At 28.7% G+C, this 17,531-nt stretch overlaps 1 protein-coding gene across 1 annotated transcript in view; it reads left to right on the top strand.

The window, feature by feature from the left end:
• Positions 1-17,531, top strand: part of LOC129958649 (nephrin-like) — a 658,065-nt gene that overhangs the window by 327,278 nt on the left and 313,256 nt on the right. The window contains exon 5 of the mRNA XM_056071256.1: positions 12,336-12,488. Within this exon, the coding sequence (XP_055927231.1) occupies positions 12,336-12,488 (153 nt within the window). The remainder of the gene's footprint in view (positions 1-12,335; positions 12,489-17,531) is intronic.

Below are 17,531 nucleotides of genomic sequence, written 5' to 3'. Positions count from 1 at the left end.
GCTCTAAATTTAAGATATTCATTCTTTTCTAAAAAAATCTACATTTCAATATGGAAATTAATTTTGGGAAAAGAAAAATTAATTGATTGTTAATTTATTAATTCTAAGTTACTAGAGGCTATCATATTGCCTATTTTTATCAAGCAAATGTGGTTACGTTGTATCTGTCAGATACACCAGTATATATTGCTAACATTAGTAAATAATCTAGCTTAGTCATAGAATAATATAGATATGTAAACACAGTTTAAAGCAGATGCAAACAAAAGCACAATATTTTTTCCTTCCAAAACTAAATAGAAAGGGGGGGGGGAACAGGTATAACATTATATAATTACTGAAAAAAGAAGTAATTATGTATCGGTCAGGTAAGGTGCGACTAACGGAATGTTAAAAAAAAGTACATACCCGAGGAAATTAGAATTTCCTTTCAGTTTTTATCACTGCAATACAAATATCAAACAGTTAATATGAATAAAATCACTCGAATGTAAAAATGTGATAATCCAATTCATATAAATAAATTCATTCATCTAATTCATTAATATATATGAATTAGATTATGTCTGTATATTGAGAGTATATAATTACTTTCATATGTACATAAGAAATTAAGTTAATAAATTACTAGGAAGTACTTTTACATGTTATATAAATTCATCTAAAAGTTTCTAATCTTATTTATTGAATAGGATACCAAACTGAATAACATTTAAAAATAACAATGTAATCCTAAATCTGCTATTTAAAATATGACCGATATTTAAGTTTTTTTTTCAAACTGATATATCTATAGTAACACAATCAACTCATACAAACTGGTACAATCAATAAGTTTCATATTTAGAAAGTGGCGATATATTTATAGGCTCTTGAAATATCGATTGGTACTGTGAATCGGTTCTTAATTTCAAGTGAACGCCTATATATAAAGTATTGTGTAATTTTAATTTTCTCACATAAGAAGTATACAAAACAAAAATATCGTAATTGTCAAAAAATTGAAACACGAATTTTCGACGAAACTCCACATTTCAAAAATACCCAAGTGAAGAAAAAAAATTGGTTTAGTGGAATTATGTCTATCCGTCAGTATGCGAACACGATACCTCCAAAACATTTTGAACTAGATCGATGAAATTTGGTATTTGCAGGAAAGTTGTAAATATGTATAAATTTTGAACGGAATCCATTCAGAGGAAGTTTATCTCTCTGGCTGTCCGGATATAAGTTAACACAGTAACATCTAAACGAAGAAAGTTAGATATATTTGAATGAAATCCGTCTAGTGGTTGATCTGTACTTCTACATGCATGCCAAATTGATAACTCAAAAACTTAACAGCTTAAGCAAATGAAATTTGCTTCACAATTATAGCATCTTAAGTGTAAATCGCTATCAGATTTTTAACCACATATGTCTAAGGGTTGATCGTCCGTCGGTGTGTATTTTCACATGCATGTTAACCTAATAATTCAGAAAGACGAGGACTTAAATAGATGGAATTTGATATGCAATCTTGTTATTACAATTGTTATTTGTGCCAAATCTTGGTTTCAATCCTGGCATAGGGGTAGCGTGTCTTCCCCGTGATCTGGGCGTCCCGGATTCGAATCCCGGTTCGTGCATGGTTGTTCTTCATCTGTGTTCTATCTGTGAGGTGTGTGAATGTGCTCCCCTCTAAAAAAGAGCTATGCAAGCGAATGTGAGTCAGTTTCATGAACTAGAAGTCAGACTTCTGCCCTCGGGTGCTCAGGGGTCTTTACCCTCAGAAGCTACTTCAACCCCTTTCCGTGATAACGCGGACACGACATCATCATCAATAATAATAATAAGTAGCCGTCTAAAATAAATATTCGATTTTCTGTTACTTACTTTTGTAGTAAACATGTCTCAGTGATTAATCGGCTAAGATCCCTGGTGAATTCAGTTAGAACGTTAGAGTCTTGATAAAGATAATTTGAAACTATTAGTCGCTAAAGCCTTGGAATTTATGTGCAAGTACCGTTTTTCTTACTATATTACAGACAAGTTAACTGTCTGAGCACTTGTAGGTTTCACGGCCTTGCTCTAGGTCCAGATTTTCAGGCTAGAGAGGGGAATAAGAGCTTTATTATAGAGTAGGCAAGAAAGTTTCAGGGAGACCATTCCCACTAGTTTAATTATCATTCCCTATAAGTTCATAGATATGCTTTTTTAGATATTTCGAATTTTAGAGAAAAATTTAAACGTTGTGATTTTTCGTACTTTTAAAATAATACATTAAATATAGGCCGATTTTACAGGCAATGAAAATTTTGTGTCATGTAAAATAAATGCGACCGGAATTTATTTTCAATTATTGCATAAAACAGCAATTCTGTTAAAGTCATTTTGTAGTATTAAGCATATGTATAGATGGAATTTCCACGGTTAAACATAAATTTACGCTATAAAATGGATTTAAGATGAATTTATGAGATTACAATTAAATGATTTACAAAATGTTCTAAGCAAGATTTGAAATGAAAACCGCAAGCAATAAATCCCACCAAGCATATGACCATCCAGCGGTAAAAATGAAAACCGATTTTCACAGAAAATAAATACTGGCACTAAGCCAATTGTCAATAGCTTAATTCTAGTAGACCGTACAGCTAAGTCTTTCGTCATTTTGCCACGTCTAATCATAGCAGTTATTTTTCAAGCAGAATCTCATATCTACATCTATGATTGACCAGAAAGCCAAGATAAATCGCCGGTCTTCAATTCTCATTCTTGAGTTATACCAGTAACAAATTATAGGAAATGTAGGTTAAAATAGGATTTTGAATATATGTTTAAAATTTGCTTCCAAAGGTATTTCCAATTAGTATTTTGAAATGGAACTGCTTTGGGCTGCAGAATTTCTTCATTTCAACCTCTGCATGATGCTGTTGGAGGTTTGAATAGTTTTAGTGTCTTACATTTCGGTAAAATTGGCTACAAATCAATTAGACTAGCCTGCAAAACAATCGATTTGAGACGTGATCGATCTCCCATTTCATATTTTTTTAGCGTCATCTATCATTTAGATACTTGCTTGTGTCATTGAAGCTGATTTTCATTTTTTGCTCGTTTAATTCGTAGCTTTAAAGTTATCAGGGCTAAATTTTCTATTACTTTCTCACGAAAGAAAATTTTCGTTCTAGGTTAATAACAAACTGATATAATTTAAAATTTTGCCTATCTGATATGTATTTGATATTTAATTGCCACTACAATTGGATTATAAAAATCTACACAATCTACGTTTTCTTTTGTTGTTATATTTCATCTGGCTCCTTTTAGCTTCACTTCGTTCATGAACCAAAATTTCTCTGAAGCCAACCAACCAGCCGTAATTTTACAACCAAAATTAATAAATATTCATCTGATTCTGCTTAACTCTAGCTCTACTGGACCATTTGGGTTTTTAAACAACAGCATGAAAAACAACGGATAAGCGCAGTCCAAACCAAACATTTACTCATAATTTCTTAAAACATAAATAAAATTGGTCATATTTTTCAATATAGCTTGAAAGTCAACAGATTTAATATACAATTACTTAAATTTAGTCGATTAATCAGTCCTTATTGTTTTATAATTCAATCAGTTTTAAGATTTCATTCGAAATCTATCTTGGTAGAGTGTACCATACTCCCAAACGCCAGTCACTAGAATTAGGCTGGTTTTACTTATACTGGTCTCTCCTTTAAGCACACATAGATGACAAATGGCTTTTGTACTTAACAAGGATGATAGATTAATAGTTGAATGACCAAGCCTTTTCATGTGTGTCGTCTGAGTAATGACAAGCATTGCTTAGCTTCCAGAAAGAAAGAGATCTTTTTGTGAAGTGAACTGTCGTAAGTGAACGATGGATTAAAGTTTGAAGTGACTCTATCTCTCTTGAAACATCATTTTAACGCTTTGAAGAAGAAAAAAAAATTATATACGACAGATTTTCTTTCTAAGATTTTATCTAAAGGAGTAAAGCGCTTAAAGCAAATTCTGTTTTTCCATGTGTTTGAGGTTACAATCTTTGGAAGTTAAAAACTTATCTTTTGAAAACTACGATGGCCGATAAGGTTTAATCGTTAAAAACCTCGGGTGCTTAACCGAAAAACTGATGGAAGAGTTAGCTTTGACATGGAAGCGTGGTTGAACAACCAGTTTTAAAATTGTTCTTAGTTGTTCCTTAAGGTATATCCTTTATATCAGAAATTCATCATATCAAGTGTTTACTTCAGAGTGTAATGGCAGTTTGCTTGATAATTACTAGGACTTACTACTAATATTAATATTACATTTGCACCAATTTGTAGTAATAAAATAATAAATGGCCGCTGAAAAGTTAATAAAGATGCTAAAAAAATAAGAAAAAAGGTGAGATTTACATTTGTTTTCATATTATCTGTTTTGTACGAATTATAAATGATAAGTAAAGATAAAAGTGGATAATATAAAACTATAAGATAGCGCATATCTTCTAACTGACTAAGAAATAATATCGTTTTGTCATAATCATGATGGACTTAATTTTGAACCCCTGACATTTGACGAGGATACCCGAGTTGGCCCCCTTCCTCAAAACTATGTACCCCACCCCCAAAGGAAGGACGACATGAAAACAGTAAATCTATAGAGTTTCTTTTCATTTTACTCTCAGAAAAATAATTTAAATGGATTTTGAGGCATTTTAAAATTACAAGGGACAATGCACTGTAGCAAATTCATTCATAAAAGAAATGAAAGTAAAACGCTTAATAATCTCACATATATTTATTCTAATAACTCGTAATTAATACTATTGGTGGCAGTCTTAAGTTACTTTTTATATTTTAACTGTTCAGAACTATTACATAAATTTCAATATATATTTCACAAAGCTCTGTACCTAAAATAAAATAAATTTCTTGCTATTTTAGAAGATTAAATGTAAACGTGGATATGAAAATCATTAAAAAAAATGTTTTTCTCGGAACCAGAATATTAATACATATGATCTATACTACGACCTCTGAAATGATTAAATTCATGGTCTGCAACAATGTACTAACTTATTAAAATGGTCTTTGTTTTCTAAAAATTAACGTTTTTTTGCAAAATACAATAATTGACTGTTGCAAGTATCATTTAAGCTGCTTTTTGAATCTTAATTTATTTCGGTTAATTCCATTTAACACATTTCAAGATATCCGTATTCTGGTATAATTTTTTTAATCAGCTGATCTTTCTTTGCCTGAGCTTCTTTCCTCTGCATTGAGATGGAATTTTGAACTTTTATTTTTGCAAGTAGAATATCCACTAAAGTTTATATTTAAATAGTTTTGTTTTTGTGCCCTGTTGTGTTGCAACAGTTTAGGTACTTTGGTTAATTGCTATTGAAAGATGAAGTAACAAAACCTCTAATAATGATTGAAAGAGGTAACGGATCGTATTCCATAATGACTTTTAAATTAAGAAAGCGAGTTTCCTGTTTCAACATCAAAATCCACTTCTCATAAGGATGTTGAAACTTTTGTCGAGTTGTAATATGAAGATTAGCATAAAAATTGATTCGTGATATACTTTCTCATGCATATGAAATGCCTCGTAAGTTTGGATGCTAAAAATTTTCATTACGTAAATTAAAACGTTAATTTATTCTTAAATCTGGCTGTTAATACGAAATTTTATATTGCAGATAAACTATTAATCTTTAATTAAATTCATGAAGAACTTTTCTAAAAATTGTCATCAAGTTTGACAATTTTTAATTAGGATGGTAAAATTATGTAAAGATTTATTCCAAAAAATTAATCTGAAGTGATATTAAAATTAATCTAACAATAAACCAATCACACTGAAAATCAAAGGAAATGGAAGTCGCAAACAAAAAGTTCAACGATTTGTATAACGGATGTAGATTGTTTTACCGACACTTTTTTCAACTCTAATACATTCTTTTCTCAATTCCTTTGGAGGGAAAAGTAAAAAATAATAACTATGCATGGTGACTTATTTCCCTAGTGAAAATGTTTACAAGAGGTTTGGTTAGAAAAGGAAAAAGCTGCGTTTCTGCTTTTTTTTTTTTTTTTTTTTTCAGAAAAACGAACCTTTACACTGTGAGTTTATTTTCAGAGTTTTCAGAGTAATCACAGAGTCAGTCCCCAGTAAGTTTTTCTTTATTCTCCAATAGAAGAGAAAGAATTTGGGTGAGCAATTCTTCTTGGTTTATAAAAATAGAAATGAAGAAAAATGCGTTTCGTTAACAAAGCAGTGAGCTTTGGATGTTATACTGACTGGATTATGATAAGAACTGTTTTCGGTCTTTGAGAAATAAAATTATTGTGATTGGATATCTTTGAATGTAAACCTACATAGAAAAAAAGCATATTATGCTCTTTTACAAATAATCGAATTTGCTAAATGACAATGATCAATTAAAATATTTCTTTGTAAAAGTTTAAATTAATTTACGATAATGCTTAATTTTATCATATTCTGCTGTAGCGTATAACTTAAATAATGATATATTATATATTTATCTCATTATTATTTCTTAAAAAGTAATTGGCATTTTAATATATCTAAAATAATATATAACGCATTAATGTAATAGAGAGTACTTGCAGTCATCTGGAAATAATGTTATCATGATTGAAATAAAGTATTGATGAAATGAGCTTTTATTTTATAGGTCGGCAAATTTTAAAAATTTTAAATATATGTATATATATATACTGAAGGCGTAATTCATTATTTTTTATTTTTATTTTATTTCTTTTCTTTATACGTTTCTTCTTAATATCTAGATTTATAAATTTCTTCATTTCAAGAAACTTTTACGAAACTTAGATTAATAAATTGCGTCTTTCATTCAATCAAACAAAAAAATACGTTACTGACTAAAAAACAATTGTTTATAAAGAAAAGAAATTTTACTTTAATATTGTTGATTAAACCAAAACGTTTCATATTTTTGTTTTATGAACAACAGTTTTATCTAGAAAATCTGACTCTAATGCAATTTCCTATAAGTTATTTTTTATTTAGTTCTTTACAAACGTGAAAAAAAAAATATCAATGTTATCAAGCTAAGGAATTTTCGGAAATCTATTAGCCTTATTCAAATAAGGGCATGGGAAAAAACTCTTCAAATTTATTTCAGATAGATTACAATTCTTTAAATGAAAAAGACTATTTTTTATGAGAAATTAATTTTCCGCTTTAGTGTATAACCTATATTTAATTCAATTCTATGAAAAATGTCATGGACTTTTCATCCTTTAAAGGCTTTTAAAAAATGTGCAGACCTTCATCCGAAATTAGTAATTTAATGACTTGTTGATAGCAGCTCAAATCGTTTTATTCAATTGACGGAACACAAATGAGGGTATGCAAGCGGAAAAATTCCTGGAAAACAGGATTCCAAACCTTTTCCAAAGAGAAATAAGAAATTCAGAGTTCTCTCAGTGTCAACGCGATAATTAAATTGGACCAAAACCTTTTTCAAAAGAAGCCATCATTTATCTAAGGTTTGTGAAATGTCGTGCTTTTTTATTCGGTTTTCAAAGTAGTGCATCATTAAAGATTTCGCTCCAAAACTGCAATCTCTTTTTGTATTCTCTCCCAGCGTTATTAAATCCAGATTCATTCTCCAACTGTTGAAATATTGCAACGAAGTCATGTAAAGAGAGCTTCGGCATCTCTTGAAGTATTTGGAAAAAGCAATTACACTGCATCTTTCACAGAATGAAACTTAAGTTTTCTTTCATGTTTAGTGTACACACAAAACTTATTTTTAAAAGTGGTGCAAAGCGCTTTCGTTGTTATTCATTAGTGTTTTACTTAAAATGTCTCTAAGCACCATCTAAATGTATAATTTTCTTTGATCCGTACAAGAAAGAAAGAATGAAGTGCTCTTGTAAATAACGATACATTTATAAATAACTTTCTTTTTAACATTCTGTAGTCTTGAGATATTTTAGTGCAAATAGTTTTCCATTTTATGCTTGATGCAGTAACTAATATTTAAAATATTGAAAGTGCGGACGTTTCTCAAAAGAAAATTTCTATTTAAGTTTCTTGACGTTTTAATAATATTAAGTAAATAATTATCTCCCCTAGATGCTAATTATTAATTAGAGATAATAGAGATAGAAATAAAAAAAAAGAATATTGGATATCATTATTCCTAAGGGAAAATTGTTTCTATTTTATGCTTTTTGCAGTAGAAAACATTTAAAACCATACAAACCCTGGCTCTTTCCAAAAGATGATTTCTATTTATGTATATTTTTAGACATTTTAATAATATTAGAAGTATGTTAAAAGTATTGTTAACATATTAATTACTGATTAGGAAGTATAGATTAATAAAAATAGAACAAAATTAAATAGGATCACAGGAAAAATGAAGCAGTCTTTTACGATTTTTTTGTTGTTTATTAACACATATTTTCTCCAGCTTTCTAGATTTAATTAATTAGCTTACTTTATTCCACAAACAATCAAAACAAACGTTAATAAAGCCGAAAATAAATGAAGGAAATAAGCAAGATTTTATTGATAGTATTGAATCTTATTATTAACTCATTTTAGAATAGATTATCACCTATGGAACAAAATGGCTCGCTCTTTCTTCAGCCATTTAAAATAATTTCATCAGAATTAATCAATACAAGAACAGAATCTTTTATAGTTACTTGCATTAGAATATAAAAGACTGTCGAAATCGGCATTGATTGAATGAATATTGATTATAACTTGACCAACCCCCCCCCCCCAAAAAAAAAATTGAAATTCTGCATGACATGCGATATTTTCAGATAAACTTATTACATATTATTCTGATATTACATTCACATGATCGATGATATGTTGATATCTTAAGCGCACATCATAAAAAAAAAATCACTTGTCGTTTGAAATGAACTGCTTTTTTCGCTAAAACATTAAACACATTATGCCAACCTGTAGTTGCTGCAACAGGAAAAATACAAACAAAAAATACAGGAAAAATGCAAAAAATGTTAGTAAACCAAATAACTAAAACTGAAATGTTATTGAAAATTCAGACGATCAGGATAGATTACCAGCAATTAAACTGTGGATCAGACATGTGTAATGAGTTCCTAATAAGAACACGTTCCGTGGGGTAAAAAAAAATTAGCAAAGAAACACATCACATAACATAATCGAATACTACCATTATTTGGAAGGAAAAGAATAATAGGAAAAGGATTTTTACGATAATTATTTTTTAAAGCAATATAATTATTTTTGTTATTGAATATATGGTATTACATCTACGAAAAAGAGCTCTTCGATATTGCATATTTCTAAAATTAATAAGTGTAAGATAGGATCTTATTATAGGAGTGCATATGCAAATATTCATGCTTATTTTTTATATACATAATGCATGTTTTTTGCATAAACATCGCAGTTGTAATTCTCATAAACACTTCACAAATGAACAAAATATTTTTCTATGTATAATACTGCTTTTGAGAAGATTAAATGTGAAAAGAAATATTACGTATAATAAGAGCTAGGAATAAAAATAATGAATTTTATTTAGGTTTGTTTTTTAATATGTAATATTGTTTTCGAGTTTACCAAAAATGTTTTTTAATCTTTATTTTTCTTGTATATTATGGGAGACTATATTAAAAAAAGTCAATAAAATTAAACAATTTTATAAATTAGTGCCAAATGCTCGAAAACTTCACAGCAGTACGTGAAAATAGTGAACTGAATTTCATTCACATAATACACAAAGACTCACGAGTTCAGTTCGATACGATCAAATAAAACATTATATTAGGAATGTAAGTTTCAAAGTAATTATTTTTTATCAAAAATACTTCACAGAAAAATTTCGTTAATTTTTTACTGCTCCGTTGATTTAAAGTAGACAATGTGCGGTAGACATTTTAAGTTCTATTCAAATTCAAAAACATTTTTACTTTAAGTTATAAAGTTTTATTCTTAGTATCATAAATATCCTAGTATTACTACAATTATACAGACGAGAATATCAGCAGCTACTGATTACACTTCAAGTTACACTGAGAAGTTAGGGGTGTAATTAAATTACGCCTCTCGACCAGTTTTGGAGCGTGGGTTTGAATTTATTAGACGTATATGAAGTAATCGCCTATGTATTGCAAAAGCACCCTGCTAAATTTATGAAACTAATCAAGTAAATCATGTTAAATGCTTTTAACTGCTAGAGAGTAGGATATAGCATGCTACACGCTGAGAATAGGTAAGGGGATAGGTAAAATTTCAGCGATAAACCAACTTACTCTTAAAACCCTAATTTCGCTATTCTTAAAGTATAAAGTTTTTTTGGAAAAGGATTTTTCAGGCAAAATAATACCATTTAAAGAATTATTTTAAGGGGGAAATATTGATTAATTAAAAATCTTTATGTGAAAAGCAGTTCCATTATTTGAGATTTCTAACTTATATTTTTTTCATTACTATTATGGTAATCAACCTTTTCTTTTAAAACTGTCAAGAACGGCTAACAAAAAGGTCTTCTTATAAATTTGTCCCATTTATGTAGTTTGCTACTTGAGTAAAATAACATTAGCTTATTATTTGTGTTTACTTTTTGTGTTTTAAATTATAAGTACTAAAAATCAAATATAGCAAGGAAATTAGTCTTATGAAAAATTATAAATAATATTATATGAAGATAAATATGAAAAACCGTTGAAAATAGAAAAATAAGCAATATTGCTACATAGGAGTTTATGTAGAATTGGTTTTTATAATTATAAATAGAAATTCATTGCAAATATTTAGTTTAATTAAAAAAATAATGAAAATAAAAAATGTTATTCATTTGCAAAAAAATTTTATTTTAGGAGATTTTAACCATAATCCATTCCATTAATAAATAAAAAGTATTTATTTAATTTAGAGATTAGCGAAAAAAATAACATAGATTTCATTATATTAGCTGTAAAATTCTAGTATGAATAAAATGTATTTCAAAATTAAAGGTGACGTTGAGTTAATTCATTTGATTAAAAATATTGAAATATCTTTTGTAACCTAGATTAGTATAAGATCTCCGTAAGATTTCTATATTGTTACTTTTGGAATTAGAATTGGAATTTTTTTAAGGATTTAGCTATTTCCACAAGAGAAATAAAAAGCAATCATTTTATTATTATTTCTACTTTTTATCATTATTTACTGAAATAAAAAAAGTTTCCTTTTTTCTTCTACTTCGAGAAACAATGTGTATAGATTTCGTAAGAGCAAAAGCTGCTATCGGTTGTTTTATTTTTTTTTAATGATGACGATTAAACATTTTCGTTCTTAAAAAGAAAATCTTGTAAATTCGCAACAATAAACATAAATAAGTGGACGAAAATTAATTGGTAATAAAAAGAAGATTAGTGATAATCTACAGATTACAATTGAGTTATAATTAATGTAATTAACGAGTATCTCTAAAGCGTCTAAATTTCGCAACAAGCTATAACTTTATTAATCCTTTGACCGTACAATTTTCTCTATCTTCTAAATAAATAAGAATTTTATTTTGGGAAGAAATTGTTTTTTATTCATCTAAGGGATCAGGGAACATTTGAGATATAAATGAGATCCTTGCATTTTTATATTGTATTACAGTATCGGGCATTGACGTTAATTTCAGATTATACTTGAAAAAACACGATAATTTGATGTATGTGTTCTTGTTTGGGGTTAATGCAGTTTATTTGTGAAATCTCCAACGAACCGGGTATTCAGGTATGCAAAACTAATCAATTTTAAAAATGAATGTATATCTAGAAAAGGAAATCTACCCATTTTATTGAAAGTTGCAGTGAAAATAGTATGCAGGTTCAAAGCAGTGTTGATATGGTAGACATATAATGGGTATAACAATTAATGGAAAAAGCTGTGAAGCATTATCTTTGCATCTTAAAAATAATCTAAATTATATCATATCAAGTTCTTTGCTTGCAAGTTTTAATGAACCAGGAAATGTTGAAACTACCACCACAGCTAAAATTGATCATGAAAACCCACTTTCAAAAGACAAAAAAAAAAAAAAAAAAAGTGAATAGTTCGTAAAGAGGTTGAATTTTTTGTGTTGGAAATAATTTCACATATACGCTGACATAACTTTCCGTTCGCTTCCCTATATGATAGAGGCAAGAAAAAATAAAGCGCTTCCACTGCCTGTTCTAATATGTAAAACAGATGTGTTTTTCAATGCTTTATCTAACTTCAAAAATTTTCTAAGTCGTTTTTCTGATTGAAATGTTAAGTTTGTTATAATTTTTAGTTCAATAAATATTTATCTCTACTTTCTACAGTTCCACCTAAATATCTATCGATAAATGACCTTCCTGACGGGAGTGAGATCGAAGTTCGTGAAGCAGAGAAAGTTGTTTTACAGTGCCAGGCTCTCTCCAGCAAACCTGCAACAATCCTGAAGTGGTATAGGAAAAACATCGAACTTATGCCAGGTATGCTGTGTTGCTTTTTGTTTATAATATTGCTGTTTATTATTTTCTGTCTTGTAAATTGTCATTGGATGTTGGTGTGTGTGTATATATATATATATATAATCAGATTAAGAAATAATATTATTAATTTAGTTAAAAAGTATTTATATTAATACGATAAACAGAAATAATTGTATTCTATTTCATCTAATGAATTTTTGTATCGAATCATTTATTAAGTTATACTGAATGAATTCACTAACGAAAAAATGTCAAGAAAATCTGCTAAATAATAAAGAGTAAAATATTTGACTAACGATTTTATGTTTCATTCTTTTTTCATTATAATAATCATTATAACCATTAACGAAACCATTTATAAATGAAAGAAATGGTAATTATTGAATACAAACCACTCTGCGATTAACTCGATTCTAATCAAGATTATATAAGGTTGTCTGGTTTTGCTGTTCTTCTGATTTTGTACAAATACAGACTTCATTAACGCAACCGTGACTATAGTCTTACAGCTTCACAGTAGCATGATTTACGAAACGGTTTTTGAAAACTATAGGAAACTAGAAGTTGTGCCCATCTAGATGACTTGTTATCTTGTTAACAATGTCTTACTTCTGACTGTCACAGACTAACTAACTAAAATTGTAGTAGTTTATTTCATGCATATTTGCAGAATGCTTCAGAAATAAAAAAAAAGCTGTAATATTCCTTAAATGTAAATATATAGTTAAAATTAAATAATAAAGACTCGAAATTTTATGAACAAAAAGCACATAGCACACAGCACACAAATAAAGAAATAATAGTTGAAAACTAAACATACCTTGATCTATTAACAGAAAACAGAATACATTGCCAAATACAAAATAAAAAAAGATGCTGAAAGAAAATAATAGAATTGACTTCCAAGTGTCCTCTGAAATGAGAATATGATCAATCAGCAAAATAAAAATTGCAAACCTTAGATCATTCATCTTTGCTGCATTCCAGCATAAAAATGTTAAAAAAACATGAAGTTTACGAACCCATAAACAATTTTTATTTGTGCTTAGCTTTACTGCACGTATAAAATAGCACCTGTCTGAGTAATTAGATGCCAAAATAGAAGATGGTATTTCACTTCGGCTGGGATATTTTTAAACTCCGCCAAGCTTTACAGACGGCGCTGGACAATTATATGAACTGATTAGATTTCATTTCCACAGTCGATAAAATAAAATTCTGGTAATTCCAGATCATAAAACATGTGTTATTTCCAAATACACACACACAAAAAAAACACAAAGTAAATTGCTTGAATATATGTCTTTTCATTCTTTTGGCACTATTTTTAAAAGAAAGTATATGATTTCAACAGCAAAAATTATTTGTATTTGTAATGAAAATCATTCAGCCTGAAATAAAATTCTGTAAGTTTTTCCGTACTAACATTTAGTTAATCTCTAACATTCATATAATTTTTTGTATATTTATTTATACAAAGATATATTTGCTATATAACTTTAATGCAAAACTTGGTATAAGCGATATTTTATACATATATATAAATAGTTAGTAAGTGTCGTTCAAATCAGTGTCAGCTAACTCCAATTTTTCCATCTCCATTTCCTACAGTAAATTATGTACTCTTCTAAAAAACTAAAACTACTGATTATTTTTCCATTAAATTAAAATGAATTATCAAGGAAAATTAACATTTTTAAGAAGAATCTATCAATATAAAAATCCTTAATTTTCATATTTGAAAAATACAAACATGTTTGCTTTTACTTCTGCTAATTTCCATAAAATTATAAAATCGGGTAAAGACACAAATATAAATCCGTGGAAATATAAAATAAAAAATTATCTTTTAATATAAGCAGAAGCAAAGCATTTCCTAAATTGACTAAATAATTAGAATCTGCATTTTTAAGATGCAAAAGAAATTTCAAGGAATTTAAGTTTGCATAGCTTTTTATTAATTTTTTGTAACACTAGATTAGCCTGGAATTACAGAACATAGACGCCCAATTATTCTATCATTTTTATTCATCCTTCTAAATTAATGCCTTGGGTAATTAGTAATAAATTATCTCCTTATTCTTTTCCAATATAAATGGGCTTGTAACGATTTTTGATGAAAAATAAAAGAATAAAAAATTCAGTAATGCGTTGAAAAATTTTCTTGTAGGAAGCAAAAAATTCGCCATAATTTGAAAAAAAATGCAAGAAAAACACCGCTTTACTAATGCTCCGAATATTATGAAATGGAATTAAAATTTAAAGTCAAGAGAAAGCTAGTGGATTCATAGATTTGTGTTTTTATTAAAAAAGGTATTATAATTTAGCATATTCTACCTTAATTTTCAGCATAGTTTCAGCTTCTGGTTAGGCCATGGAAAACAGATTTTTTTAAAATGCGTTTGTTGGGAAAAATTCAAAACACAAATATAAAATTCACAGTTTTTACGGAAACCAGATTTTTCTCTATTATTAATGTAACTTTTAAAAGATATTATTTTGACTGCTAACACACATTTCTTAAAACATATCATTTTATTTATGCAGAAGCAGACTTGTTTTCAAGTATTAGAATATTAAAAGTGTTTTACAAAATATTTTCTAAACTCCCTTATATTGACGATATTCTTAAAAGATAATTGAAATTTCTAATCAAAAGCATATGTTAAGTATATATCGGAAGTTTGTAAATGTAGTCATTCAAACTTTTGTTCGCCGTATATTAATAAGTATTGTGCTTTTCAATATCCATTCAGACTTTATACGATTTTGCCATGAATGGTCTCTAATAACCTATTTGAAATTATAAAAGTTTCATGGTATAAGAATATAATGTTCGTCCTGAAGATAGACAAACGTATGACAATATTATCCCGTTATATTAGTTACGAATGGATGCTTGTACGCATTTATTTAGTTTTAGTTAATGAATGGTTATTAAATCTTAAGCTTCATAACGAATTCAGACTTCTGAAAAGGCTTTATATTTAAGCACAATCATTATTTACTGATTACATTATTCCTCAAATGATTCTTGTATAATATTATACTCGGGAATTTAGATAATAATTAGCTGGCCTTAAAGAAAACTGTAAACTATCTTTTCATTATAAACTTATTAATTATGAAACAAATAATACATCAATGAAACTGATTTTGCCGAATTTTATTTATTTATTTTTTTTTTAATTTGGGGAAAACTTAAGAGGGTTATTCAAAAAATAAAGTTCGATATTTTATAAAATATAAACTATCTTAATTTTTTTCAAAAAACTTTTTTTATTTAATTCTTTAAATGTTTCTCTATTTTTCTAAATTGTCCGTATTTATTTAAACATTTATCAGAACTTTTTACAAACTTTTGTATGCCTAAGTCATAGAAATCTGCCGCCTGTGAGGATAATCAAGTTGTAACTGCTTCTTTCACCTCGTTATGATGGCGAACAGCTTATAGCCGAAAAACTCCTTTAGTTAGCGAAACAACTGGAAATGGCTTAGATTTTACTTTACAGTAGGTAGTCAATCTCTTCCATACAAAAGATCTGATCAAATTTGGCTGTGAATGGCAGAATGTGGTTTGAAATTGGGATGCAGCAAACATCTTTAGACGTCAGAAGGCCTCGCCTCTTATTCTGTATTGCACATCGAAGTTTATTCAAGGGACAGCAGCAATCTTCTACATTTATTGTTGCCCTTTTCTGCATAAATTCGACTGACAAGAGTCTATGTCTATCTCAAAAGCCGGTTGCCATAACCTTGCTTGTTGAGATTATCTGCATGGCCTTGTCTCTGACTAGTGATGTCATGTAAAGCCATTCCATAGATTCTGAAGCCATGTGGGAAACCCACGTCTCGTCCTTTGTGCCATTGTTCTCTAAAATTTGTCTCCTTTCTTAATACAGCTGTCCAATAAATCAATAGTACAAGCTGTTCTTTTCATTAGGTGTTCCTCAGTAAGCACCTGAGAGCCCAACGTTCGCCCAATTTGAGAAATTGCAAATTTTCGGAAACAATTTTGTCCATAGTTGTTCTACCCATATTCGGAAATTTCAATTCTAAAGACAACATTGTGAATCGTGTCTTCACGATTCTACTCGTCCCAGTATTCACCAAATCTTCTGTGATCACTGATGGTCTGCCCGACCGCGGCTTATCGAGAACGTTTTCTCATCCGTACTTAAAAGCTATCGTTCATTAAGTGCTTTACTGTCACTCATGGCACTGGGGACATATACCTCACTTATTTGTTGATGAAATTCAGCTGCTGAAACATTCCGTACTGCCAAAGACCGAATCATTGACCTATTTCACAGTCGGCGGGCTTATCAATTGTTTTAAACATTTATAAATGCCACTGCTAACAGCGCAATGCAACAATACTAATGCAATTGGCGTCGTTTGACGTTCAGGGCTTGCCGGGAGTGGATGCGTATACGCATTTCAGTGTTCGCGCGACATTCGATTAGCTGCGGGGATTCGGAACTTAATTTCCAAATAACCCTCGTGTTTGTTTCTCGTAAGTTTAACAAAATAGTTATTTCATTTCTTCAGATGTTTTAATATAGGTCAAGGAAATAAAAGATAGAAATGCAGTTTCATATAATTAAGAAACTGAATAAGATTTTATAAAATTCAGTATGAAAAAGATTATACATTTTGTATTGAGGTTTTTATTATTTTTAAATTAAAGTTAAATAGACCTTAAGACTTTAATTAAAAAATATAAATGGCATCAATTTATGAACAATTAATATTTCTTAACAATTATTTTCATATAAATTTTCGACTACAAATACTAAATAAAATGATCTCAAAACTGATTTTTTTTAATGTTGCCCTTATTGATATTTCATAATTCCGACACAAAATGAAAAATTCTAATTATGAGTTGTTACGTCGATTATTAACAGTTTTTTAAAAATAATTTTCAATTTGCTTATAGGGAAATTAAACGAATCAGAATTATAGTAACTACAAAATATAATTTATTTACGCATTTTGACGAATATAAAGGAAGAAAGAAGAAAAAATATAATATAGAAA

Source organism: Argiope bruennichi, chromosome X1, assembly GCF_947563725.1.
Source record: "Argiope bruennichi chromosome X1, qqArgBrue1.1, whole genome shotgun sequence".
Classification (NCBI taxonomy): Eukaryota; Metazoa; Arthropoda; class Arachnida; order Araneae; family Araneidae; genus Argiope; species Argiope bruennichi.
This window is presented reverse-complemented; position numbering and strand designations above follow the sequence as displayed.